The sequence below is a fragment of the Telopea speciosissima genome, chromosome 6 (genome assembly GCF_018873765.1).
Source record: "Telopea speciosissima isolate NSW1024214 ecotype Mountain lineage chromosome 6, Tspe_v1, whole genome shotgun sequence".
Taxonomy (NCBI): domain Eukaryota; kingdom Viridiplantae; phylum Streptophyta; class Magnoliopsida; order Proteales; family Proteaceae; genus Telopea; species Telopea speciosissima.
The window spans coordinates 31,583,500-31,611,306 of NC_057921.1; the positions used below are offsets into that span (position 1 = coordinate 31,583,500).

The following is a 27,807-nucleotide window of genomic DNA, read 5'->3' on the forward strand; positions in this document are numbered from 1 at the left end:
AACCTACACATAACTTTTTTAACATATCCTTTAGGTGGTACGATATAACCACACAACTGTAAAGCCCTTCTTGTTTTTTCTGAATATATGCTCCCTTTTTCATCAAAAAAACAAAAAAAGGTTCAAGTTAACCTAGAGAAAGAACCAGGTTTCAACTAAGATATGATTGAAACCGAGACAATCTCGGTTTCTAATTGATCAAAACCAGTGTTGGCACCGAGTTCTCGATCCTTGCTTTTAGCTTCCCTCTCCAGATTTCTTTGAATCTCTTTTAACCCCTCCTATTGTGGTGAAATTTTGCCCACCTCTGGGGCATTCGGAAGCCACATTGGTGTTGTTTTCTTCTCTTCCCAAAACTTCTAGTGGCCTGGGGTTGAATGTTGAGAACCCTAGTCAAGATATGTTTACCTCGGTTTCTTTGGGAGAATCACTCACCTTTCAGATTCCCATCTCTTTAGCTTCATTCAGGATCCCACCTGTCAAGGTCTTCACTAAACCTATCACAAAAACTACTGAGAATATGATGTTGGATGACTTCTTCTCTAACAAACGCCAGACTCGCTCACATCTCTTCTCAATGAGCCAATCTCTTTGGGTATCGTGGACATCCTTGGTCTCTCGGTTAAGAAAGTTATAAATATTGTGATTCATCAGCACTTCTACTCTTCACTTGGTGAATGCTCATTTCCCATTTCAAAGGAAGGAAAGACTGAGGCTAAGAATAAAATCAACAAGGATAGGGTTTCTGAGTCTGGTGTTTTTAAGACTCCAAATAAGGATAGTAGTGGCTCTAGGGAGCATTTCTCTTCTCTAAGGTGGTGCAAGAAAAGAAAGTTTGATATATCCTGCATCAAATTCAACTTTCTCTGAGTTCGAGACCTTCAAGTGTTTTACATTGGACCTTCTTTCCCAATCATCTCTTCCACAAGAATTATTGGAGAAAAGTAATGTTTGGGTCACTGAAATTTTAATGGGTTAGGTTGGGGATTATAAAAAGGACACAAAGGGGGAACCAGCTCTAGCCAAATTTTACTAGTGCTCTCCCCTGGCTCTCTCTCTCTCTCTCTCCCTGAGGTGTGATAGTGATTAGGGTTTGGAAATCCTAGATCATTGGTGATAATTTTGTTGATTGTTTGCATTGAATTGAAGAATCAAGAGTTGATCATCGTCAACTCCCATCATTGCTCGAGGAAGAACTATTATCTAGGAGGAGAAACCACATTTGCGGTTCTAAGTTAACCTATCTTTCGCATTTATGTTTGTTATGGAATGTTGATCTCAAACTTGAATGCAAAGGTTTTATACCCAATCCGAATCCGCTGTGCTATTGGGTCAGCTATTCCAACAGTAAATATCTCTCGTGTGTAGTACTCCTTCCATCCTTCCCACAAGAAAAGTAAAAAAGATAAGGGAGCCAGGGAGGGAAGCGGATGGTGGACTGAAATTACGTTTTTTAGATCCTTCATTACAGTGATACATCACTAGATGGAGGCTACAAAACTGCACTGCAAAGAGATGATCTTTGTTTTCCACTTCAACCCAACAAAAACAGCAAAATGGAGCAACTTGGGATATTTCTCTTTCTCAATTGGTCTGTAGTGGGTAACGCATACAATAAGCACCTCCAAATTGTAAGAAACTGCCTAGGAATATTATCCAAGAGAACTTTTGCCACTGTTGATCTAACCCTCTTCCAAGCTGATTTGGTTGTAAAGGGTCGAAAGGCATAACCTTCCATACCACCAAATCAAATTCTGAAGCATGCGATTTCTTAATATCGGGCAATGTTTCCACATTTCTATAAGCTCAAGGGAGACATGTGGGGTGGGGGACCACTCACCTTCTCGAAGGATAGATTGCACCATTGTTGTCCTGGTGGAGCTTGCATCATAACGGATTCTATCGATCATCAAACCGGTTAGGTTTTTTTTTAACCCTAATATTATCTGGGACCCGGGCCAGCAACCAAACTGTTAATAAAAAATCTCAAAGAATAGATGAATACAAAGGGGGACGTCCCTGCTTTACCCCAACCCAAAATAATAACAAATCACTCTTTCGCTCAAAGAAAAGAATTGTCCCCCAGAAACCCGACAAAAGAAAACAGCTTATTTTCTCAACACTGAGAAGCCTAATGCATCTTCTCTAGAAATTCGCCTCAAGTCTTGAGGAATGTGGGTGTCTCCATAAAACTCCAAGTCCGACGCTGATTCACAAGTCAAATTAGCCAATAAGTCCTCTGCTCTATTACCTTCACGATATGTAAAGGAGATCATCGGTCTAAGAGAGTCAATCAGCCTCAAGACTTCTTGAAACCAATACCAACCCTTCCAAAAACCACACTTTCTTTTCGAGACGCAAAGCATAGTAGCTGCAGAATCTGATTTGACATGGAACTCCACAAAGCCCAAATTCGCACAAAAAAATTAACCCATATCTTAAAGCTCAAAGTTCAGCAAAAGAATTGGTACTAGGCCCGTAGTAATTTGAAAATGCAGCAATATTATCCCCCTCCAAACCAGTTAGGTAACAAACCTGTTTGATGCCATCGATTAACCCAAAGCTGGGTATGTTTCCCATTACCCACAAGATGCTGCACCATCAATTCAACTCGCATTATAAACTTGAAAATTTTCCGCCAAACTGATGATGCGAGCACTTCTGCAAAGGCTTCACAGTCCATATGGATTCATATTATGTCTTTGATTCTCATTAACACCCAGAACCCCTTCCTTGTATTTCATGGACATTATTACATTGCAAAACTGGAGCAATATATGCCATATTGTGGGTTAACTAGGGTCCAAATTTCATTGAGATATGAGTCAACCTCCCCCCGGTCAAGTGTCAAGCTTTGGGCCCAAAGAGACTGATGCATGAATCCAAACAAAAGCAATTAATAAAATGGTTTTTTTTTTTTTTGATAAAAAAAATAGAAATATCTACATTGTCTCCATTGTACACAAATTTTTCCTTTCACCTATAAGGCAAACTAGGCTACCCTATTGACCATAGAGTTAATACAAAAATCATTGTGAACTAAAAAAGAAACTCCATCCGACAATTCATTGATCCTCAGAAGCGAAGAGATTAATGGCCACGGCCATGCTATTTGAGTTGGTGCAGAATGAAAGCTTGGAATCGCCTTGTCAGTGCACCAAACTTCTTTCACCTTGATGCCCAACTTTGAGGCATGTTCGAGGCCTTTTTCTATTGTAGACACCTCCAACTCCAAAAAATTATTAGTGATTAAAGTTCCAACAGCTACCAAGATGAATTTCCCTTCTTAATAAAATGCAAAATGTCCAACCAAAAGAGTCTAAACCTGAGTTAAATATTCTCGCATAGATCAAAACAGGAAAAAATTTAAATTGAAAATGAAATAAGTTACCATGAGTAGTGGCACTCATATTAAGTAGAGACCTTTTTCCCTAAGGTTCCGTTTGTTTCAACGTAAAATTTTACGCAGCAAATTTTACTTTATACATGCAAAATTTTACATGTTTAAAAATTTTCTAATGTTTGTTTCCTAAAAAAAAAAAAAATGGAAAACTTTTCAACATTGAAATTTTACATCTATACTTTTTTGAAGTAAAAATTTTAATTTTCTAGATAAAATTTTGCACCAAAACAAACAGAACCTTAAGTAAATTAAATACATCACAAGGGGAATATTGGGTGGGAATTAATAAAATGGTTAGAGACCCTTCTTTGCTAGATTATTTTGAACTGTAACTAAAGAAACAAAGAAAAAATGATAGACCATATGATTAAATTAGGAACCCAAAAATGGTGGTGCACTCTTTTCATTCATTGATTCTGATTTGACCACTTGATATGCCCTGTGGCATAAATCGAACATCTGATGTTGCCATCCCAATCTGCACTCAAGTGCTGCATCATTTCTGTATTTTTTTAATTTTTGTTTTCGTTGAAAAATGAAATTATCAATCCTTCCCCCCTCCCCTACCCCCACACACTCCCGGATCTTTACCGGATCTTTATCTTCTCAGGTTCCCTGTCCGGTATAGTTCGTACAGTTCCTCATAGGGGGCAGAAATGACCACCTTATCTTTTGCCCAAACACATTGTCCAGGTGGGGTCCACCCCCTCTTATTAGAGGCACTAAGGAACTGTACCAAGCTGAGAAAATGAGAGTATAATTTTCAACAACCCCCCCCCCCCCTTCCCAAAAAAAAAAATTACTACCTCTGCACTTGTGGAATACAACTGCCAAGGTTTGGCTTGAAATTAACAAAGGTAAGTTCTATGTGCAGGGTAAGAATTATATAAGCTCCTCTGATGGTAGGGAATTAAAGGAATGGGAACTGAACTCAAGTCAAAACAAAAAGAAAATTGTAATTATTACTTGACATGATTGTGTACCTAACTATAAAACAATCCAAATTTAGTTATTACAATTACTACATTTTGAAACCAAATAAATCCCTTGGTTTTAAAAGGAAAATAAATAATTCATTTGAAAAATATGATTCCCACATTTAGTAAAACAATCATGATTACAAAAAATTTTATTTTCTTTTTAAAGTGATTTCACTTCTGGTCTATTTGGTTGCAAGGGGAATTAAAAAGAAGGGAAATGAAATTTTAAAACCTAAAAAAGTAACTTTTGTAATTATGACCTCACATGTTTATTTCACAAACTCCAAGTCATTCCTTATTTGGCTATTAGATTTTATTTTACTTTGCATCCAAATCCCTTGAATTTGAAAAGTAAATAAAAAATCACATCTACAAAGTAACATTACTAAATATGGTAAGAAATTTTAAATAGTATATACAATCATGTTAGACAATGATTACATAAACTACCTTTTTGAGTTTGAAAAACTTCCCTTCCCTTCCCTTCCCTTCCCTCCTCTGCCCTCCCCTTTCCTTTAAATCCCCTTGCAACCAAACAGAGCTCTCCCCTTCTCTTCCCTTTACTTGAATCAGACGAGTCCTAAGTTTGCTATAATCCGGGCAAGATTGTGCTTCTTTGTGCTGGAACCTGGAGGAACAGTCCAAAAGCCTCTTTCACATCCTCTTAATTTTGGTAGGACCATAGAAGGAGACAAAAGGGTTTGGAGAATAAAAAATATCTACTGAAGTTTAAAGCTATTGGAGTCATTTCTATCTTTTCTTTTATGATTCTTGAGCTGTAACTTGTAGCAGCCACAACTCCAGATTGGATACTGGCTAATGGAGATACTTTGGAAATGATATGCAATTTATGGAAACTGGTGGAAAATTGAGGCCTGATAATCTCTCTTTCCAAAAGTTTAAAGTGTTCTTGAACAAAGCTTAGGGAGCTGCTGCAGAGTAAAGCATGACGAAAACAGAGAAACTTTTGGAGGATGTTTCTCAGTTACCCATTTTTTCATGACTAAACCTGAACCAAACCTTTTAAGTTCATGTTAGTGCAGGACCTGAACCCAGTCCAAACAAAAGCTTTCTAATCAACAAGAATTGGTTTACTCATTAGTCTGGTTGCAGTCATAGAAACAGAGGCCCAGTTGTTTTTTCAAGCAGTCATGACATTGATGGATTGGTAGAATAGAAGGGTATTGTGACTTGGGTGGTTTCTCCACTCTGTAGAAGGGAAAAGTTCAGTTGGCCATGGAAGTTATTCTACATGATAGTAAAGTTGGGATTCCTGGTTACAGCCTCTGTAGCAGTCTATGCAGTTCAGCAGCTTAGTATCAAGTCTTTGCAGCCGCCAGCCTCACCAAGAAAGTATTCAGGTACACCACACACCTACAGATACCCTCTCAGTTCTCAACATTTACCTTTATTGCAATTAAAAAAATTTATCATCATGAGTTCCTGTTTCTAGCAGTTGTTCCCTATTTTCTTCTTTGAAACTCTTATTTTGTTGTTTCTTATTCTTTCTTTTTCTGGTGATCTTTGAATGTAGAAAATGGTGAAATATCATCCAAACATGATCAGAATGAAAAAGGAGATAAAGAGCACTTTATAGATTTTAGTAGTGCCACAGCTAAGAAGGATGTAAGTATAAATACATGGCTCTAATCTTCCTTTCCTACTTCTTTCATTAAGAGATCCCTTTTATTGGGCTGTAAATGATACAGATTTTACCATGTCCAGGGAGAGAAGGTTACAGGAATCAGTAATGCAAGGAGCTCAAATTCAAAAAACCCTTCTGCTTTTGATGATGAAAAAGAACCAATCTTACCGGAGTTTCGGTATAATTACCCAGCAAAAGTTGAGCTTTTGCTATCTGATGAGAAGTTTGATGCAACAAGCAACTTTCAGGCCAAGAAAGACAATTCAGTATATAAAATAAGTCGGGACGATCATGTTACTGAACTGGTACAATTGCAGAACCAAATAAAGGAACTGGAGGGGAGTAAACTGAAACTCGAAAGGAAATTACTCAAATCCTATAAGCTGCAAGAACAAGAATCAGAACTCGATGAGCTACAGAGACATTTGAAGATTAGGACAGCTGAGATTGAAATGCTGCACGTTACTATTAACTCACTGCAGGAGGAGAGGAAGAAGCTTCAAAAAGAGATTGAAAAGGGTGTACCTGCAATGAAGCAACTGGGGATGGCAAAGAGAAAGATTAGGAGGTTGCAGAGTCAGATTGAGATTGATTCAAACCAGATGAAAGACCAGGTGCTGATGCTTGAACAACATATTAACAGCCTTCCGTCGGAGACAGTTACTCAAAGAGATACAAAGGTGGATAAGCATGTCAAAGTTCTTGAAATATTAGAGCTCAAAATTCTGGAGCTGAAGAGAAAGAACAAAGAACTTCAGCTGGAGAAGAGGGAGTTAACACCCAAATTGATTGCTGCCAAATATAAAATAACTGCCTTCTCAAATATGACTGAGGTACATGAAAAATATTGTACATGTATGTATGTATGTCTAGGTAGGCTGTTCTTCATGTATGCATTTATCTACATACACCTTCTAGGTAGCCTGTTCTTCATGTATATATGCATGAGTGAATGCAAGTCTTTTTGAGGTAGGCTCTTCTTCACTAGAATATCTCCTCTGTATCAGAAAAGTGACCCTCTGGAGTGACCATGTGGTCAGTGCCAGGTTGCTATAGATATATAGGTTAACAGTGCTCTCGAGCAAGGGGAGTACAGGCACTGGTTCTCATGACTCCATTCTTTCTATTTGAGAAAATATTCCAACGAATTAGGAATAAAAGAAATTGGCAGCAGGATATGGGACAATTCTATTACATGTGATTTTTATCTGAAAGGTCAGGATAGATTATCCATTCCTGAATATCAGCATGTGTTGAGACTTATTGTTTGTGCTTCTTGATTTGACTTGTGCTGCTACAGGGTGAAATAGTTTCAGAAATGGAGGAGGAGGTCAATAATTTAAAGATTGCTAATGAGGACCTCTCAAAGAAAATAGAGAGAATCCAAAAGGGCAAGTTCAGTGTAGTCGAGGAGTTGGTATACCAGCTTTGGGTCAATGCTTGCTTGAGGCATGAAATTCAAAACCACCAAAGGTGCAGTATGAGTTTGGGTCCCAAAACTCAAGAGAATGTTGAGAAAAAATTGGCAGGGTATGCTACACTGGACAGTGGGCAGGTAGATGTGGATCTCAATAGAATTTCTTCTCAAGCATCTTACAATGAGAGTGAGGAGTTTGACAATACTACCACTGAGAGCACTACTTGCAGACCAACTGGAACTAGTAACAAACATAATTTACTTCAGAAGATAAAGAGGTGGGGAGAAAGCAAGGATGATTCAAGCACTTGTTCACCCTCAGGGAGCTACTTTGAAGGAAGTTCTTCAATTAGGAGTAGTCTGAACCATAGATCATCGATGTCAACACATCCACCAGAGGCATTTATACTAAATAATGCAGATGATTCGGGTGTCACTTTAATTGTAGAGAAGCAAGATTCTACAGAATCTCTAGAAACATCGAACCTGCAGCGCAAAAGGAGAGTATCTTTTAACGAGCCAGTAGACGATGCGGAAGCATCAGTTGGAAAGATGCCTAAATCAGTTGAAGGAGTGTTGATTGATAATAAACATCCAGTGCATAAGGACTATTATAAATTGGCCCTGGAGAGTGAGAATTCAATCAAGGAGGAAGCAAAGCAACCAAGAACAAACAGGGTAAAAGGCAGTTTAAATTTGAATTTGAACTCTGGATCTCAAGCTGAGGTAAACGGAACTGAGCAGATATGTGGATCTGGGAATTCAATTGAGCAACCCAGTGGCAGTCTCATGGTTGATAAACGAATGTTGACCAAGATGAAAACTGACCACTCAGAGATGTGGGATCTAAGAAGGTCCACCTCACCATCCAAAAACCATAACAAGATTGACACACAAGAGCTTCATTTTGTCTATATTTTCTACTTCTTGCTGCTGATATTACTTGTATATCTCTTATTCCAAGTTGTTGGAGTTTTCTAAAGCTGTTCTCTGGATCTTGGTGCATAATTTTAAATAGAACTGTTTTAACTAATTTCTGGTTTCTGTTTTATAGACGCCATGATTTCCATGGCCCATAATTCATCTGTTATATTATTACAGTCAACTTTCCATGAACATAATTGAAGGAGAGAAAAAATATATATTAGAAATGTTTCACCAAACACTGACAAAGAAAAAGGGAGCTTAGAACAAACACATAATGGCAACAAAAGGGTAAACAGAAATTATGGAAATTACAGAACCAGAGAAAGTGCTCAAACAAAAACTAGAAGAAATAGAAGGAAAAAGTTTACCTATTTGCGAAGAGACTAATAGCATTAGGGTTTCGCTGCTCGTATCCGCAACTTCAACACTTGACTCATTGTGATTCGTGAGCAACATAATTGGGGAACAGTGGGTAAAAGAGTAATTTCGTACGAACGCAAGAAATTGAAATCTTTCACTGCTTCCCGCGCTGCTTTTTGGCGCCTTTCTTGCTCTACCCTCACCTTTGCCACTTCGTTCCTATCGTTGTCAGTTCCCCATTTTGCTCTCTTTCTCTCATTCTCTGATCTCATTACTTGTCTGAAATATCCCACTTTGAATTTCATGGAGAAAAGCATTCCGAGTATATTCTCTGAGAATTTTTTTGCTTCGGAAGGTATGATTTACCAGACTCCACTATTCCTTCTATATATCTTTTCTAGTCTTCTTCGTAAATACGATTAACCTTAACTCAGTTCATTTATAATGGCTTTAAGTTTTATTAGTGATAACATGAATCTCAGATAATGGATTTGATGAACTTGCATCAGAGTTTTTCTTGCATTAAATATGGGTAAATACAACGAACCTTAACTCAGTTCATGTATAATTTTATTAGTGAACATGAATCTCAGATAATGGATTTTATTTGGTAACCATCTCAGATAATGGATTTGATAAACTTAATTACTACTTGCATCACAGTTCTTCTTGCATTAAATATGAGGTAAACTGTAAGTAAACGAAGGGTCTCTTACATGCATCCGCTGCTCTATACCCCCATTAAAATCTAGGGGAAATTGCGTAGAACTACGAGATAAGAAAATTAATTACATCTATGGGTGCTTAGTTCATAACTTTATGGATTGTTTTACTTTCTAAATCAGCTCATTTCTGTTCCATGGAAAATTAAGAGTTCTTTCCTTTTATCTGGTCAATACGGCTTAATGCTCACTCCATTGTTCCAGCAATGGGTAGTTAATCACATTACTATGTTTCCATTAGAACCATGTGTTCCATTGGCTACCTTTAGGTCCTCTTTCCTTTTCCTCCAGTGGGTCAGCCAAGACAAATTCCATAACCACATGGTTGGTATGATTTTGGTAGATAAGCTATGTGAGGGACTAATACATGCTATAACAATAGCCTTTTTTTAAGATTTCGAACAATATCTAGTGCAATATCTGAAAGAAATTCTGCTTTGTTGACTGAGAAACTCAAATTTCTGTAGAATTTTCTAATTAAAACAGATAAGCTTTCTTTGACTGGAGGGTTGCTTTCAATTTCTTACCTAAAAAATCAATAGGAAGAACAAATTAAGGAGCAGGGACCAAAGACTGATAGCTGTGTTGTTGAAGATTTAGGAGAGTGACAAATTATTCCCCTTGTCCTGTTCTTAATATGGCACATCTGTCCCCATCATCATCATCAATTCAATCTTGCTTTGTCCAAAGGTGAATTATTGGGACAAAAAATCCTCATATTAAATGGTGAAGACTTCTTGTTTGATCCATTTTCCATTTTACCATAGCCATTTACCTTCCATAGTGCAAGACAAAACACTATCTCCATCGTCCCCACATCATTGGAAGTATATATGGTATATATTTGCAGCCAAACATGCAAACTCAGGAAAATTCTTTATAGGGTTCTAGTTTGCAGATTGCCCTCATCTTTCAGCAAACCCTCTTATCTACAGATTCAGATAAAACTCTCCCAAGATTCAGGTAAACCAATCTGTTCCTTCTTTATTATCATCTATCTTGCCATCTGTGAACAAGTTTATGCTCAAATTTGAATTGCTTTAAGGACAATAAACAGTAGATCAACTCAATCTAATCAAAGTAGCAGATCAGTAAGGGGTGTTTCTCTAAATTAAAGAACAAAAGGGTGGTCTTAGGAATAATTATCACCTCCAATTCGCTGCCCGCTCCAATTCCTCTAATAGAGGGCGTGAACCCCATCTTGGGCAGTGTGTTCGGATAAGGGGTAGGATGGTCATTTTCACCCCCTTTGTGAGGAATTGGAAGAATTGAAACAAACAGCGAATTGGAGGAGAAAACGATTGGGTTCATTACCCTCTTCGCATGGTACTAAAAGCACAACACAAGTAGGTAGAGCCGTAGAGCCTTCTTCCACATGTTTATATCAACTACCAAATTGAGTTAGCTTTGAAATATCGGCGGATATTATTAGTGGGACCATTAACCATTCATGGCCACTGGTGTCTTGTTACCATATATACTGTGGAACCCTAGGCAACAAATTACCCACAAAAGGAGATCTTTCTAATTCTGTTCCGATGATTTATTTGATGTCCCACACTCACATATTGCAACGTTATGCACAGATGGGATAATTCCTTAACTCAATTTCCTATTTTTTTTTGTTTCTTCATGGTTTTTGGCGATTTATGTTTGGCTTTCAGATATCCTTTGCTGTGAATATTGTTCCAATGTGTGCGCATTACTAGTTTACTGGCCCACCTCTATTTCTTGACTTTGTTCCAGTCTGAGTCACAGTTCAAACTCGCCATTATTCCTTTAGTGAAGAGAGTGTGTGGTGGTCCCACCACCCACTAACTGATGGATTTACACAACCGGCCATCTCATCCACTGGAGGAATTCCCACTTCCCATCCATCTGATAAGCATATCTGACCCCTCACGAGCTATTCATGGGAAAAGTGGTGGACCCTTGCCTGTATCACCCTGTATAATGGTGAGAGAAGTTGCAGCTCTTCCCTTCTAGCCTTATTTTAAGGCAAACACCAAGAAACACGAAAAAACTAAACAGATTCAAGCAAGGATGATAGATTTAACTTGGTTCAGACATAGTTATCAAGGCGGGAAAGAGACCATGGCATTTTAGAGGGGCAAAATTCAAGGCGACACCTTGATAACTATGGGTTCAGACACCAATTTGGTGTGCTATATCTACGGGCGAAACTGAAGATGATTTGCAATGAAATGGAAGAAAAATACAATGGAGATCTCTCAAGAACACCATAAGTCGTAATAAGAACTCTCACCAAAAAAACCCTAGCACGAAAATGCCCAAATTACTCGTCTCTCTTGCTGACACAACAAGCCAGTAAAACAAGGTAATACTCCTCCAAGTTGGGTTGATCCATCGGGTCCGATCGGAAGCCCTCTGCAATCATCAGACCTCACAAAATTTTTCCTTCAACCACCACCAAAAATGTCAAAACGGGACAAACTTCAAAACGAGTACAAGAATTCAAGACACACATAACACACCATTGGAAATCCTCCAAAAGCCCATAAAATAAGACCACCGTTGCACTTAATAAATCCCAAAAAGGAGAAACCCTTAGAAATTAGAATACCATCAGGAATTAAGATAGATGCCAAAAAGCTAAAATGTTTAGGTGGGGTACCCAAACTCACGGAAAAAGTTGGTTTGCTTTTGTTTGGCTTATCTATTAGTTTTCTTTGTTTTTCTAAGAGCACATCCAGTAAGCAAAGCGGCTAAGAATTAGACGACAGTTCCATCTTTTTAGCTACACTTACATGCACGGATGAATCTAAGATATGCAGGTGGTAAGCCCACGTAGTTCAATTTTCTTTACTTGTAAACTTTTATTGTTGGATTGGTAGTATCATCACCAGATTAGTGTGATTTCTGTGTATTTTGTAGCATAGAACCTTAAATTTTATAAGCTTTTCTACAGCGGAACTTCTCCCTGTTGTGTGGAGTGTGAACAAAGAGACAACTCCCCCCCTCCCCCTTCAAAATCTTCCCTTCTTAACGGCCATAGATAGTGGATAGAAAATCAGCGAGGGAGAGAAGAATTTCAGAAGCACTTAAAGCTATTGGAAATCCTTGTTAGTCTTTCTGGTTTCTGTTTTACTAATCATCTATTCCTTGAAGGAAGGAGGTAACATGTTAGATTTTGCTAGTTTGTAAAATTTCAGTCTTGTATTGAGAAAGATCAAAGATTGACCACTAGTTATTGGTGGTTGCTGCAGCTTTTAGCATGAGAGTTCGGTTGAAAATTCTATTTATCTTTAAGGTATTGGTGACTTCTTTTTTTGTGAGAGGCCCATAGAACTTGAAAAATGATAAGGATAATGATGTATCTGTGGGGATGATTAGAGTGTGATGTTGGTCTTATCTTGAATTAACTACCAGTTTTCTGACAGCCATTTATTTGGAATTTAGCTTCGAATGTCTTCTTAAGTTTTCCTGCAATTGTAGTTGCCAGGTATCTTCATCTTGTTCCAAGCAGTTTAATGGTTTGAGTTATCAGTTATGGGGGCTGATAGACCTGGGTGTCCAGATGTTCTTGGATGTTGCAGTCTCTGTGGATGAAAGGGAAGCTAATAATTGGTCATTCACATCACCTACATGATTGTCAGGTTGGGCTTCTTGGTTGCTGCTTCGATTGCAGCCTATGCAGTTCAGCAGATTAACATCAAATCTTCGAGGCCGGGAACTTCTGTAATCAAATCTTCAGGTAATCATATACTATTTTTTCCTTTTTCTTTCTCCAGAGAGATTTTTATCAGCCATTCCAGTGTTAACTTACCAACAAATTTATACAAGGGGAAAAAAGAAAAGATGGGGTCATAAAATTTCTGTTTCTGATATTGTCCGTGGATTACAATCTTATGAACTTATTGTAACTTTCTCATTTTCTGATAAATTCTAGAATCAGGAAATGGCAAAGCAAGCTTCGAACAACATCAGAATGAAGAAGGAAAGGAATTTAGTGACTCTAATTTCAAACCAGAAAAGGAACATGTAAGTATCATTATTATCCATTCACCAACCCCTTCAACTGTTTTCTTTAATGACACAAACATGATAGCTTGCATATTTGACATACTTTAGACAAGTTAACATAAGTTTTGCATGTTGCAGGGAGAGGATGAAGAAGAGGAAGAAGAAGTTAAAAGAATTAGTAGCATAATTAGCCCGGCTCTAGACAACATTCCAGCTTTTGAAGATGATGAGATTTTACCAGAATTCGAAGATTTTCTCTCTGGGGAAATTGAGTTTCCACTTCCCAATGATAAGTTTGATACAAAAAGTGACTCCCAGGCTGAGAAGGACAGAGTCTATGAAATTGAGATGGAAAATAATGCAACTGAGCTGGAACGGTTACGAAGCCTGGTAAAGGAATTGGAAGAGAGGGAAGTGAAGCTTGAAGGTGAATTGCTCGAGTACTATGGTCTGAGGGAGCAGGTGTCAGACATCACCGAGTTACAAAAGCAGCTGAAGATAAAGGCGGTTGAGATTGACATGCTGAACATCACCATTAACTCCTTGCAGACTGAGAGGAAAAAACTTCAAGAAGAGGTTGCACAGGGAGTTTTGGCTAGGAAGGAGCTTGAGGTCGCAAGAAACAAGATCAAGGAACTCCAGAGGCAGATTCAGCTTGAGGCAAACCAGACAAAGGGTCAGTTACTTATGCTCAAACAACAAGTTAGTGGTCTTCAGGCAAAGGAAGAGGAAGCCTTCAAGAAAGATGCAGAGGTCGAGAAGAAGCTCAAAGCTTCCAAGGAATTGGAGGTGGAAGTTGTGGAGCTTAAGAGAAAGAATAGAGAGCTTCAGCATGAGAAGAGAGAGTTGACTATCAAACTGGATGCTGCCGAATCTAAAGTAATGGCCCTCTCCAATATGACAGAGGTAAGTGATTTCTTTGTACGTTTCTGCTCTCTTCTGTAGCTGTATCCTTCTGTTTGCTCATTTATATTTAAATTTTGCAAAAATGTCGGAGTATTTAGTTTTCTAATAGTGTACTCTAAATAGATCAATGTAATTTCTCTGACTCAATCAGATTGCCATGCTAAGGGTGTAGGACTGCTCCTCTAATGTTTAGTGCATGTGTCTGGTGAATTCATCAGCATTAAATCTAGCTTCTGCTGCTGCAGAGTGAAATGGTTGCCAAGGCAAGGGAGGAGGTCAATAATTTGAGGCATGCAAATGAAGACCTCTTAAAGCAAGTGGAAGGACTCCAGATGAATAGGTTCAGTGAAGTTGAGGAGCTGGTATACCTTCGTTGGGTCAATGCATGTTTAAGGTATGAGCTGCGGAATTACCAGACACCAGCAGGGAAGATATCAGCTCGTGATCTCAGTAAGAATTTGAGCCCAAAATCTCAAGGGAGAGCTAAACAGCTGATGTTAGAGTATGCAGGTTCAGAACGTGGACAGGGAGATACTGATCTTGAAAGCATTTCTTCACAACCATCCTCTCCTGGAAGTGAGGACTTGGACAATACTTCCATTGATAGCTCCACTAGTAGGTATAGTAGTCTCAGTAAGAAACCTGGTCTTCTCCAAAAGCTGAAGAGTTGGGGGAAAAGCAGGGATGACTCAAGTGTTCTTTCATCACCAGCCCGATCCATTGGGGGAAGCTCCCCAAGCAGAGCTAGCATGAGCCTTAGATCCTCCATGTCAAGGGGTCCATTGGAATCCTTGATGCTTAGGAATGCAGGTGATGGTGTAGCTATCACTACATTTGGGAAAAAGGAACAGGATCCCACAGAATCTCCAGAAACACCAAACCTCCCACGCATAAGAACACAAGTTTCTTCTGGTGATTTACCAAACAATGTTGCAGCATCATTCCAGTTGATGTCTAAATCTGTTGAAGGGGTTCTTGAAGAGAAGTATCCTGCATACAAGGATCGCCACAAGTTGGCACTAGAAAGAGAGAAAGCAATCAAAGAGAGAGCTGAGAAAGCAAGAGCAGAAAGGTTTGGTGACGGCTCGAATTTTAATTCAAGCTGTGACCCTAGAGCCAGGGAAGATAGAGAGAAGCCGGCAACACTGCCTCCAAAATTGGCTCAACTTAAGGAAAAGGTTGTAGTTCCTGGTGATTCTAGTGAGCAAAACAATGATAAGGTCGATAGCCAAGTGAGCAAGATGAAACTTGCCCACATTGAGAAGAGGGCTCCAAGGATTCCTAGGCCACCTCCAAAAACATCAGGCAGTGCCCCTAGTGCTTCTGGTACAAATGTTAACCCATCATCTGGAATTCCAACCCCTCCACCGCCACCAGGTGCGCCACCACCACCACCGCCTCCTCCTGGTGGGCCCCCTCGGCCACCTCCTCCACCAGGAAGTCTACCAAGAGGGTCAGGCACTGGTGATAAAGTTCACCGGGCTCCTGAGCTAGTAGAATTCTATCAGACTTTGATGAAACGTGAGACAAAGAAGGATACTTCATCTTTGAATTCATCTAAAGCCAATGCATCAGAAGCCAGGAGCAACATGATTGGGGAGATTGAAAATAGATCAACATTTCTCTTAGCTGTATGTTAGATTTGTAGCGTACTGTTTTCATTTTCTCATTTTGTGTCAACACTGTGCTTCAAGTTTAACAAAGAATGACTCTATTTGAGATGGATCCAGGTAAAAGCAGATGTGGAGACTCAAGGTGATTTTGTCCAGTCCTTGGCCACTGAAGTCCGAGCAGCTTCTTTTACTAATATAGAAGATCTAGTGTCATTTGTGAATTGGCTTGATGAGGAACTCTCGTTCTTGGTATGACTTTTAAGCTTCAGATGTTAAAATGTGTAGTTTGTATTTATTAAGGGAGCAAAGATTCAATATTTTCTCTTACGTACCTACTGACCCATCTTTATTGTTTGGAATTATAGGTCTAATTGTTAGCTTTTGTATATGGCCTAGGTTGATGAGCGTGCAGTTCTCAAACACTTTGATTGGCCTGAAGGGAAGGCAGATGCCTTGAGGGAAGCGGCTTTTGAATACCAAGATCTGCTGAAGTTGGAGAACAAAGTATCCTCTTTTGTTGATGACCCCAAACTCTCTTGTGATGCTGCTTTGAAGAAGATGTACTCATTGCTCGAAAAGTAAGCAATTTTTATCCTTCAGAGGGTAGTTCATGAACATAATCTCTTTAATTTTCAGCATAAATATTTTATGTTTCCAATTGCTCAATGATTCAAGCCCTTTGCCAACTTAGACCAATAGACATTTACATTTCATTGTATCTCTTTTTCCCCAGAGTGGAGCAAAGTGTCTATGCTCTCCTGCGGACACGGGACATGGCTATTTCACGGTATAGGGAGTTCGGAATTCCAGTTGATTGGTTGATGGACACAGGCATAGTAGGCAAGGTATGCTTCATTCCTAAAACTTTTACGTCCAGCATTTTGACAAAATAAGAACTCCATTAACCTTCAAAAGCTATAATATTTGCAGATCAAGCTCTCATCTGTTCAGCTGGCAAAGAAATACATGAAACGAGTAGCATCAGAGCTTGATGCATTGAGTGCACCTGAAAAGGAGCCAAACAGAGAGTTTTTGCTTCTTCAAGGCGTGCGCTTTGCCTTCCGTGTTCACCAGGTAAAGTACTAAAATCTAGACACTTTCGTATATTTCAAATCATTAAGTTTACAGGAAGAGGTTCTCTGAGCCCCAAGGGGATGCTATACTAGCACCCCCCCCCCCCTCTCTATCTTTCTTCTCACATGAAATGACCTTGCTGCCCTCCTAAATACAAAACCCTTATGTCACACCTCATTAGTTCGTTCCTCCATGCCACTTGCTCAGAGTACCCTCTCCCTAAGTTTATATACCACTCGTGGAGAAAACAATAGGACACGACAGCATTTTTACAAGTTCTTTGAAACCACCTTGTAGCAGAGTGAGGGAAAATGAAAATTTTGTAGAAGTTCCAGGGGTTAATAAGCTCCCAAAAATATCAATCTTTTAGCCACTTTTAGTATTAAAGAACTAGTTTTAACTAACAATGAGGAAAGAGATGAAAATTCTAGTCAACACTATAATGCTTGCAAAACCTTCACCAGATATAGGAAACTCCTGTCTAATCCACAAATGTTCCTGTTTCAATGCCATACCCTAGTCTTCAAAAATCCAATTACCGACACTAAGGCTGTGTTTGGTATGCATTCTAGGTTGATTTCGCATCGTCAGACGATAAAAACAACTATTTTCATCATCCGAGAATGCAAAATTGACTTAGAATGCATACCAAACACCGCCAAAGACTCTGTTGGTATGCATTCTTGGAATGCATTCTGGGTCGATTTTGTATTCTAGGATGATAAAAATAGTTGTTTTTATCATCCAAACCCAGCTTAAAACATATGAATTATTACTAGAATTTAAATGAGATTCTGAGCCTTTATTATTTCCAGTTTGCTGGAGGTTTTGATGCGGAGAGTATGAAGGCTTTCGAAAATCTGAGGAGCCGAGTCCATGCACAAACAGGCAGCACCAATCGGCCAGAAGCATAATCCTTTCTTTTCAAACTTGTATCCATTTTTCTAGTGTATATTTCAGTTTCACCTCCATTGGTTAAAAATATCACTTTGTATTTGGACACTGTAATAATCATCAGTTCATCTAATGTCAAATAGAAGCTATACAGAGTACAATTTCAAAGTTGATCACCAGGGTAAAATCAATTCTCAATCAAATGTGAGAAGGGAAGGACAGACTCTTTCCTATTAGTCTTAAAAGATTCTCATGCTATGCCAGTATTTTTTTTTTTTTAAATTGTAATTGTGTCAAAATCTGCTGAAGAGACAAATAGCAAGATGTTATGATGTAGATCAAAGCATGAAGAAGATAAAGACAATTTTTTAAAAAATAAAAATTAACTGTTCACCTGAGGAAAATTATCGCCCCGAGCACTGGGGGTGCTGCTGTGCGCATCATGCGGCGTAGCAACGCCCACGTGTGCACGCACACATGGGCCCCACCGTGCACACATGGTCACTGCTACGCCGCACGATGTGCACAGCAGCGCCCCCAATACCAAGGGTTACTGTTCATGTGAACAGTGATTTGGGTGCTAATATGGACTGCTGGTGTGAAGATTAGGTGCTAGATGCTGGTGGAATATTCTATTAGAAGCTGTTATTAATTTAGTTTTTATTTTGGCATAGACCTAATTAGTTTCTATTTTGTTAGTTATTTGTTTCTAAATTCAAATTTTTATTTTAGTTGCTTCAAAGTTTCTATTTTATGGGTTTTATGAATTAGTAGTTTCCTTTTCTAGATTTATTTAGTTTCTTAATTAGATTGGGACTAGTTTGCTTTGTAATTGGGTTATTATAAATAAGAGGCTGAGCAGATAAGGACAAGGACAGAGATTGAAGAGAAAAGAATTATGCTTGAGGCGGCAATTTATCCTATCCCCTTCTATATCCTTTTATTTTTCTTCTTATCATTTTATGTTTTTTTTTTTTTTTTCATATGTAAATCAAAAAAAAGTAATAAAGTTTCAGTTATATTCAATTTGTTCTTCCTTATTGTGTTAATCCTGGATGCAATCGATCTGTCATTGGTTCTTCCCTGGTTCGAGGTCAACTTTTGCATCATATTAAAAAGTAGGGTATTAATAAACATTGTTGAGAACCAAAGAAAACATAGGGTCAAGTGCAATGTGCAAGTCCATGTAAGTAATCCAATGTCATTTTTTGCTCAATTACTTTTAGGACTTGAGCGTAATGAGGGAAATAAAGATTAATAACTTGTTTACAAATTTGATTAAAAGAGAAAAAAAAAGGTCTACCTACAAATTATATGCCTCAGTAAATATAAAGCTTTATCAACCCATCAACAAGTTTGTTTCATTGTCACTTAATCTGCATAGTCCCTTGCCACCTGGGCCACCTGACTTGTTAGTCTTTGCCAAACAAACTCTAATGGGGCTTTCTAAGGGAGATGGAAGAATATGTACAGTGAATTTGTTTGTGTGAGAGTGGTCTTGTGGTGATGGAGGGATAGATATTTTCAATTCTCAAAAACATGGACCAGCATAATTTTGATCTCTATATTGGACCAATTAGCAATGCTTCAATCAATCTTGTAATTACTATTATTGTTGCAAAACCAGGTTTTTTGACTTGACTTGTCTTCTACTTAAACTTGTGACTCGTCTTGTCAAACCAGATCAAGACGAGTCACATTTTTTAATTTTATAATGCAATAAATATGTATAAATTAGTAGAAAATCATAAAAATACAGAAAAATATGGGAAAAACATTTTTAAAAAAAAAATTCAAATAATCACATATCAATGAATTTTGAGTTTATACCATTGAACAAGAGTGGGAGTCGAGGTGTTGAGGCTTTCTTATTGTTTTAGATTATGGATTTACTATTTATTTAACTCAGTTTCTAAGTGAACTAGTTTTATAATTTTTTTAAAAACAACTAAACTCACCGATTTTGTCATGACTCAGGTAAAAAATACAGAGTCTTATTTGACTCTGATCATTTATGACCCAATCTCATCATTTTTTACCCTGGCCTAGACTAAACGACTCTTGACCAGGCTTTCAAAATTTTGACCCAACTCGAATTACTCACCCCAGTCAAAACCCGGTTTTTCAACTATGATTTACTATTATAATATCAAAAAAGGAAAAAATATAAAGTTGAAAATTGACACTCAAAACTCCCAAACCATATCATGTGGCACGTATCTACAGACTTGCAATACGCCAATCTGTCATTTAAGAGATGGTGCTGATGTCTCAGATCAACATTCTGTGCAATTGGATAATTATGTTTACTACTAGCATCAACTAGTAAACTTCCAATTCATGAACATGGTACACCTTCATCGCAAGACTTCAATTTTTAGATTTTGAAGTTCTTTTTACCTTTTTATTTTAAGGACTTGGGATTATCATGTTAAAGTTCAACAATTACCATTACGTTTAACATTTTTATCCGAGTCTATGGTGAAATTTCAAATGGTACCTTTTTTTTCTTGACAAGTCAAATTTCAATTAAATATCAAATGGTATTGGTACCTTTTGGCATACGTTCTATCAAAGCATGAGGAATAGAGCCAGCCATCATATATAACTAAAAAAGGTGTAATATAAAAGGGGAAAAAAGAAAGAAGCATCTAACTGCAGATAATATTTTAAACCCCAAAATGTGCATTCCAAACTTAATGCACACAACTTTAATTCCTTTCCCCCCCCCCCCCTCTTCGACTCCTTCAAATGAAAAATTGAAATAAAAGTTAGGGAGAAAGTTCTTTGTCAGGGAGTATGGTCTATGCCAGCACTCCCATGAGTCTATCTCTCTTCCCTAAGAGATAATAGAAATCCTATCGCATTGTAATTACAAGACTCTTGTTTGTAAACTTGGCACCTCCCACCTTTCCTTGGATACCAGAAGGCAAACGAATGACACGTCTTTGGTCTCCTGCTTCCACCAACAGCTCAGATCCTCCCCTATACTGCAACAATCAAAAACATAACATAAGAACCTCCCAAAAAAAAAAAAAGGCATCAGAAAGCTGAAAGCACTCAAGAAAATGAGCAATGCAAGTTAACATGATGACCATGCACTGGAGTGGCAAAATGGGCTTAGAAGTCCAAAATAAGTCCTGAATTGAATGACAGCATGCTTTTATTCGAAGTTCGAACATGTCTCAAAATTCTTGTTAATCAAATGCTTTTTAAGGGATCGCTTGATTGCAGACTTCTTTGATTCAGTTTTGACGGGGAGAAACTACAACATCAGAACAAAGATGATGCAAGAGCACTTGGACATTGAATTTGGTGGCTTGACATTTATATTCAATCCATTAGATTGGGATTTCCAGCAGGGGTGTAGTGTATTATCAAGGGATGGATTTTATTTTATCAAAATTAAAGGTATATGGGTTTAAGTATCACTTGGGTCTTTCTTGTAAGAGGTCTTTATTATATTGGGCTGAATTATAAAGCCCATTTGCCTAAAAGGGAAGCACGAATTTTAACATAGTATTTTATAGTTCTGAGACCCAGTCTAGCTGTCTAGTTTGCTTAAGAGAAAAATTAGTAGTTTAATTACGGTAAATTGGTGGGGGGGGGGATATGCAGGATGAACCCTAGAGTCATAATTACAGCCCCTTCCCCGGGTAACAAAATCCCAACTAAAACCCCAAAACAGAATTTTAAGTCAACCTTTTCTGATACAGGTCAGAATTTGACCAAGGTTCACAAACCAATAGACTAACACAAACCCAAGATACTGCAGTGTTTCAATGGTTGGATTTAGAACAGATGAGTCTTCAGAATAAAAAAACAACTCAAGCCTTATCCCAATTAAATGGGGTCAGCTACATGGATCCTTTCAAAACAAAGTAAGGAAAACTGAGGTCCTCACTAAGGGAAATGAAAGTAAGAGGAATGAAGAATAAAAATGAAGAAAAGATATTAGAGAAGTGAGAAATAGAAAATGAAAGTAAGAGAAAAGAGGATAGCCCAGAAAATCAGGAAAATCTCAGCTACATGGTATTGATTACATGGATCCTTGCCCTCCAATAGGCTCTTTCTGAGGTCATACTTGGCACAAGGCCCAGACTATGCATGTCATTCTCCACAACCTCTCCTATGGTCATTTTAGGCCTGCCCCTGGCTCTTTTAGCTCCTTAATCGGGATCAGATCACTCCTCCCTACTGGTGCGTCCCCAGGCCTCAGATGAATCTTCAGAATCAAACAATAAAATTTCCAGATTTGAGATATTTTTTGTAGCAGCAGCTCAGAGTGTCTGATCAGTCCAAAAACTTGGTCAAAGGTCAGTCTAGCTAAGACCTTTAACACTTTAAAATATCACCCAGTTCTGATGGCCAGATCTCTCTCCAAGGTGAAGTGCTTGTCTGATCAAGAAAGCTCCAAAACAGAGCATCCGCAGGGTGTATCACAACAGGGTATTATGCAACAAACAATTATTGATAGACCAATGTTTACTAGATGACGAACTAAAGATTAACCCACCAAAACCAAAGATTAATCCACAGTATAGCACTGCCAAATCGATGGAAAAAGTAAACAGAGGTTACTTGTAAAACAGACAGCAATGGGGGATATGACCTTGATTTCTCACCAAAGGCCTCCAATCGAACCAGAGTTTCTCACTCCCTCAGTGTTTCTCACAGCACACTGAATCTCTCAGAAGTTGAGCAAAGAAAACCAATTCATTCATCAATAATCAAAATCGTGAGTGTGCCTTGGCTCTTAAAATGTCTTTAAAAGAAAGTAACAAAACTTAGGTTTCCTTGAAAGCAATCATAAAGCTAATAGGACTAGGAAATAAAGTCAAAATTGAAGACTCTCCAACGTGGAAGAGGAGCCCTATTACAAATTGGACTTTGAATTAAAAAGCTAATAGGAATTGAAAAACAACGAATTAACTAACTAATAGCTAGCTCACAACTTGGCTGGTGGACCCATGCACCATTCACCTCAACAGGCTACTAAGCCCTGTTTGGAAAAGCATATTTAAAGGCCTGTTTGCCTCACCTGCAGGAGTAGGTTTTAAACTCCTCTACATCAGGTGTCTCAGAGGAAGTTTTAATTGATTTTATATAAGTTCCTGGATTGTGAGTTGCTTGGGGAAGGGGATTACATCAGTTTAGGAAAGTTAGGTTGGATTATAGTCAACAGATACTTGCCGTAATTGAAGTTTACTAGAATGGAATGGTTTTATGGTTGACACAGTATACAAAGGTTCCCTCCCTTAAGGTTTGGTGGGCAGACCTCAATCTTTTCATGGAAGTTATGATTCTCTCCCCCTTCTTTCTTCCTATCTTATCCTCCGATTACTTATTCCCTTTTATTGTTTTAAATTCAATTGACTCGGTTTTTCTCCCTGGGTTCTCTCTGTAATCTTTCTGGTCGGCTTCTGGTTTAGAGCTGGAGATCAAATCTATTTTATTCTATTGGGCTTATTACCCACAAGTTTTCAAAATCCACCTGGATCAAATAACCTAGTGTTTTTAGTTTTTATGCTCTGGGTTTCATGGAAAGCATAGTTTATTCCTTCAATCAAAAATGCATATAAAAAATTATATTACTGCACTGGTTATCTCTACTGTATCTTTTTTAATTTATTTATTTGATAAGTTCTTTAGCATATCCTTACGAGACCACTAATATACAGAAAGGAAATTATCAACAGCTGGGAGATTTCCCACAGTTCAATACGAAGCTAATATCTATACCAAGAAAATAAGTAAAGAAACATTCACAAAAGCATTCTTCTTCTGTAGTCTATAGGCAGTTACTATAGGGGAAAAATAATAGCATGCTTAACATAATTTCTAAAGATACTACGAAGGAAGATAAGCATGACAACAGAGAGACAATGGAAAATTGAGGAAGAGGCAACTTTCCAGAGTAAAAGATCTGGAATTACTTGGTATAGCTTGATCTCTGACTTGTCAAAGCCTGGCATGAAGAGAGATATGGACTTCCTCACTAGATCGAACTTAACTGGTGATTGAAACCTGTCACAACCGCTTGCAGGTGCAGAAAGAAGATTCTGTGCATCTTCACCAAGCCTTCCGAGCAACACAGAATTCCAATCTACAGAACCCATAGAAAGCGATGGCATGCATGCAAAAGGCAAGGGAGAAAAGTCCTGAACCACATCTACTGATGCTGGACTAGATTGTGGACGAGCAATGCCAAATGCACCAGCAACATGGGCACCCGCTTGGATTGCACAGCCCCAATAACGTAATGCAGCCCTGACAGACATTGGACAGTTTGTGTCCATAACAATGTAGCTGCCAAACTTCAATGGTTCAGCAAAGGCTGCAGATGCTCTCTGCATTGCACATAGCCCAAGGCAAACTTCTTGAGTAACAGTGACATTTCAGAAAAGCTTTTTTTTTCCTGGCTGTGCAAGTGAGTGTAGAAAAGAAAGGTGAATAAACTGAAACAGAAATACCTCTAGGATCTGGTCAGCATTGTCCCATATCTCTGCACTTGTTTTTCCATCAAGACGCAAGCCACGACCATTTAACCTCATGGTTTCATCTGCTAGTCTCAAGAGTGAAGGAGCAGCCAACCTCCCAACGTCGGTATTTTCAGCCACATTCCGCAAATATTTCAAATACCATCTGTGCAAGTTCACATGTCATTACAGATGCAGACTACAGGTGCTAGGAGTTGGGAGGCTTGAATGAGGAAAACCCTAACCTGGCTCTCTCACTGGAGCCTATCAACCGGAGTGTTTCCTCAGTGCTTATTCCATCATATACAACTACATCAAACTTTTCTTGTCTTTTGTTTCTTGAAGCTACAGTCTTTAGAATTCCCACAAATTTTTCAAGTGCAAAGGCTGCAAATATGGAATCCATTCCAGCTAGAACTCCAAGCTCTTCACCCACCACCTACCATGTTAGAAAAGACAATGCATAAGAAAATCCTTCACAAAGAAAGCGATCCCACTCATGTATGTTGTTTGACAGATATGGAACCTATCAATGAAAGGAGATTGTTACATACCCACCCCTTCAAGAACCCCTTGCATCAAATTGAGACGAGTGTCAGCTTGCTTGAGCTGGTTGAGAGGTTCAAGAAGCATCTGTAATAAAGTATAATCATTCCCTGTTGGTTTCAAATTCATTCAAGTCATAAAATCAAAATCACATAGAAGAGAAATAGAGGGAAAAGATACACGTACTTTAGTGGTTTCCAACCTAACAACCGAAAGATTATTGTTGCATAAGGTAGGAGAAGCTCCAATCTTACAGCCCATAAGATATTCGGCAGTAGGATCTTGAGAATGCAACACCAAACATGTACTCAGCCCAGCCTTTGAAAAATACTAGACACCGCAAGAAGACAGCCGTTAAAATTCCTTCTACAGGAGTGAAAACTATTCCCAGCTCATCCAATATTAAACTAATGGGCTGACTGAATTATGAAACTATCAAAGTATGGTTAAGAATGTAAAGTTATTAGGCTAAGAAATTGGAAGAAAGTTAAAACTATAAATGGGTGACTGAATTACGAAACTATCAAGGTATGGCTAAGAATGAAAAGTTCTTAGGCTAAGAAATTGGAAGAAAATAAGAGTCATTCCTTAAGAACTCTAACCATATCAAGCATATTTTTCAGAATTTGGAAACAATTATTACTAGTGCTTCAACTGATACATTTATGCCATATATGATGTGAAATAGACCATTCAGTAATCCTCTGCTAACACATTTAAAGCCTAAGCTACAAGAGCCTTAATTTCTGGTTCGAATACATCGTCAGACGTCAAGTCATAATTATGGCTTATGATCCTTGAAGGCAACACCAAGTTTTTAGGAATATACATTTTCTTTGCTAATACACTGGAAGAAAGTTAGATTCATCACTTACAACCTCTAAACCGTCAACCACATTTATCCTTCTGAATTTGGAAAGGATCCTCACATGGGTTTCAACAGTTGCAACCCAGTCAGTGTAATCCTCTGGTAACAAATATAGATTATACGTATTGAACCTAGAAACCTTCGAGCAGACAATCAAGTAATAAATATGGTTCATGTTCATTTCTAGACAACTCCAAGTTTCTTAATTAGCTGCACTTATCTCACATTGGTGTATGATAGAATCATATAATAAACAATACTGTTTATGCCTTATGGAGGGATTAATTATCATATCAGTTAGTTTGTGGACTTATGAAGGGATTGTGTTCATAAGTAACCTTTCCTCCACTTATAGATAAAAAAAGGCCAAAAGAAAAATATGAATGATAATAAACAATTTAAACCAACTCGGGGGAGGGGGGATTTGAAGAATTGAAATGCAGCTTAAACAAACAGATAAATAAGAGAATGAAATAACATAAGAATCAAAGTAGAAACAGAAAACCCGGATAGAATTTCAAGGACGAGTATATCAAAGGTTAGTAGAAATAACAACACACTCTCAATGGAGCACCAAGAGTTGAGAAAAAGCACCTGAGCGGCGAGAACCGCAGAAGTAGTCTTGCCAGAGCCTCCTTTCCCTAAGAAAGTTACCAATTTCGTGAATTTCTGAGGAGAGCGATCCTCCGCCTGGACCGCTACAAACAGTGGTCGGTAACTTCTGCGGCCACTCTTGCGGGTTCGGATAGGAAAGTCGCGATTAGGGTTCCGTTGGAGGAGAGACGACGTCAGACACAGGGTGAGCGTAGAGGCCATATCAGAGGCGGCGGCGGTAGTTGCGAACTTGCGATTAAGGAATGAAGCATCAACCATGGATCATGAACAACCGGGGAAAAATGAATTGAGAATATTAAAATGAAGTGAAAATTAAACACTGACGAACTTCCCTGCGTACATTAAAAAATAATAATAAACGAATTGAATATATGAAAATGAAACACTGACGAACTTTCCCCGCGTAAATTAAAAGGGATTGTTTCCCAGGAGGGCCAATGTATTGCGGTACAGTGTGCAGCGGACATCAACGGCTGGGCTGTCATGATGTGTGTCAGGATGTGCCCATCGTGGCAGCTCAGCCGTTGGATATGTGCTGCATACTGTGCCATGTTATAGATAGGGTTGTCAAACGGTCGATTAGGCCTGGTTTTGGTCGGGTTTAACCGGTTTTGATTGGGCTGAATCGGCTTCGGTCTTGAAATGAGTGAGACCAAAACAAAACCATTAAGAAACTTCGGTTTCAGTCTGGTGCAATTTCAGTTTTTCAATATCAGGTTAATATTGGTTTAAATCGATTTGTTTTCAGGTTTGAACCACAATGAAATCTTACATTCATAACTCGTAGTGACGAAAGATTTGATAAAAACACTTTAATAATTCACCTTCCCCAAGTCAATCAAGTACACAACCATGAATAGGAAAATCGGTTTGATGTATTCATGTTGTAATCTGAACGTAGCAGAATAATGATAAGGAAAGATAACTAAAATTAAAATCAATTAACAAATAGAGTTTGTAGCGAAATCATTGTTACAAAATCATTGTAAGGGAAAGATAACTAATATTGAAATCAATGAATAAACTAATCACTGAAAAGATAACTAATTATATGGGCTCATGTTCTCTGTGCCGCAGTGCAGGCTGCGCCCAGACACATAGACCTGCCCCCTCAGGGAGGCAGGGTGGTCATTGCGCTCACTCCCATGTGTCTGGGCGCAGCCTGCACCCCCGACACACAGAACATTCTCCCTTTTGACAATATGAACTCTACTATTAAACCATTCATTTATTATCCAACTAATGTAGTGAACAAGTCAATAGAAGCATTGTTACAAATTAATTTTCCTACTCATATTTATTGATTTGCAACAATTCCCCTTACAATCATAAATTTTATCAGTAATATTGAAATCAATAGATAATCAATTCATC

General features: G+C 38.3%; 3 protein-coding genes across 4 annotated transcripts; 2 read left to right on the forward strand and 1 right to left on the reverse strand.

Moving 5' to 3' along the window:
* Positions 1–5,219: 5,219 nt before the first annotated feature.
* LOC122664021 (protein CHUP1, chloroplastic-like) lies at positions 5,220–8,453 on the forward strand. The gene is made up of 4 exons (XM_043859701.1): positions 5,220–5,744; positions 5,918–6,009; positions 6,109–6,861; positions 7,329–8,453. Exons 1-4 carry the CDS (start codon positions 5,636–5,638, stop codon positions 8,424–8,426), a joined length of 2,052 nt encoding a protein of 683 aa, XP_043715636.1. The 5' UTR covers positions 5,220–5,635; the 3' UTR covers positions 8,427–8,453.
* A 4,481-nt stretch (positions 8,454–12,934) lies between these two features.
* Positions 12,935–18,087, forward strand: LOC122664627 (protein CHUP1, chloroplastic-like). 2 transcript variants are annotated; one of them, XM_043860533.1, is made up of 9 exons: positions 12,935–13,169; positions 13,365–13,456; positions 13,577–14,344; positions 14,590–15,975; positions 16,075–16,206; positions 16,354–16,535; positions 16,691–16,802; positions 16,888–17,031; positions 17,847–18,087. In XM_043860533.1, exons 1-9 carry the CDS (start codon positions 13,061–13,063, stop codon positions 17,943–17,945), a joined length of 3,024 nt encoding a protein of 1,007 aa, XP_043716468.1. In that variant the 5' UTR covers positions 12,935–13,060; the 3' UTR covers positions 17,946–18,087. The 2 variants fall into 2 exon arrangements, with proteins under 2 accessions (XP_043716468.1, XP_043716469.1); XM_043860534.1 differs by having other exon boundaries at positions 13,371–13,456.
* Positions 18,088–20,571: 2,484 nt separating this feature from the next.
* LOC122664628 (uncharacterized protein At1g26090, chloroplastic) lies at positions 20,572–26,680 on the reverse strand. The gene is made up of 8 exons (XM_043860535.1): positions 26,413–26,680; positions 25,137–25,280; positions 24,963–25,037; positions 24,650–24,843; positions 24,399–24,570; positions 23,862–24,275; positions 20,772–20,915; positions 20,572–20,696 (listed from the first exon to the last, which is right to left on the reverse strand). Exons 1-7 carry the CDS (start codon positions 26,632–26,634, stop codon positions 20,784–20,786), a joined length of 1,353 nt encoding a protein of 450 aa, XP_043716470.1. The 5' UTR covers positions 26,635–26,680; the 3' UTR covers positions 20,572–20,696; positions 20,772–20,783.
* Between the last annotated feature and the right edge of the window lie 1,127 nt (positions 26,681–27,807).

Coding starts and splice junctions, on each gene's coding strand:
- LOC122664628 (XM_043860535.1), bottom strand. CDS start 26,634: ATGGCCTCTACGCTCACCCTGTGTCTGACGTCGTCTCTCCTCCAACGG. Junction 25,281..26,412: donor CTGCGGTTCTCGCCGCTCAG/GTGCTTTTTCTC, acceptor TGCGGTGTCTAG/TATTTTTCAAAGGCTGGGCT. Junction 20,916..23,861: donor CAGAGATCAAGCTATACCAA/GTAATTCCAGAT, acceptor TGATTGTTGCAG/TATAGGGGAGGATCTGAGCT.
- LOC122664021 (XM_043859701.1), top strand. CDS start 5,636: ATGATAGTAAAGTTGGGATTCCTGGTTACAGCCTCTGTAGCAGTCTAT. Junction 6,010..6,108: donor GTGCCACAGCTAAGAAGGAT/GTAAGTATAAAT, acceptor TACCATGTCCAG/GGAGAGAAGGTTACAGGAAT. Junction 6,862..7,328: donor CCTTCTCAAATATGACTGAG/GTACATGAAAAA, acceptor GTGCTGCTACAG/GGTGAAATAGTTTCAGAAAT.
- LOC122664627 (XM_043860533.1), top strand. CDS start 13,061: ATGATTGTCAGGTTGGGCTTCTTGGTTGCTGCTTCGATTGCAGCCTAT. Junction 13,457..13,576: donor TCAAACCAGAAAAGGAACAT/GTAAGTATCATT, acceptor TGCATGTTGCAG/GGAGAGGATGAAGAAGAGGA. Junction 17,032..17,846: donor TTGCCTTCCGTGTTCACCAG/GTAAAGTACTAA, acceptor TATTATTTCCAG/TTTGCTGGAGGTTTTGATGC.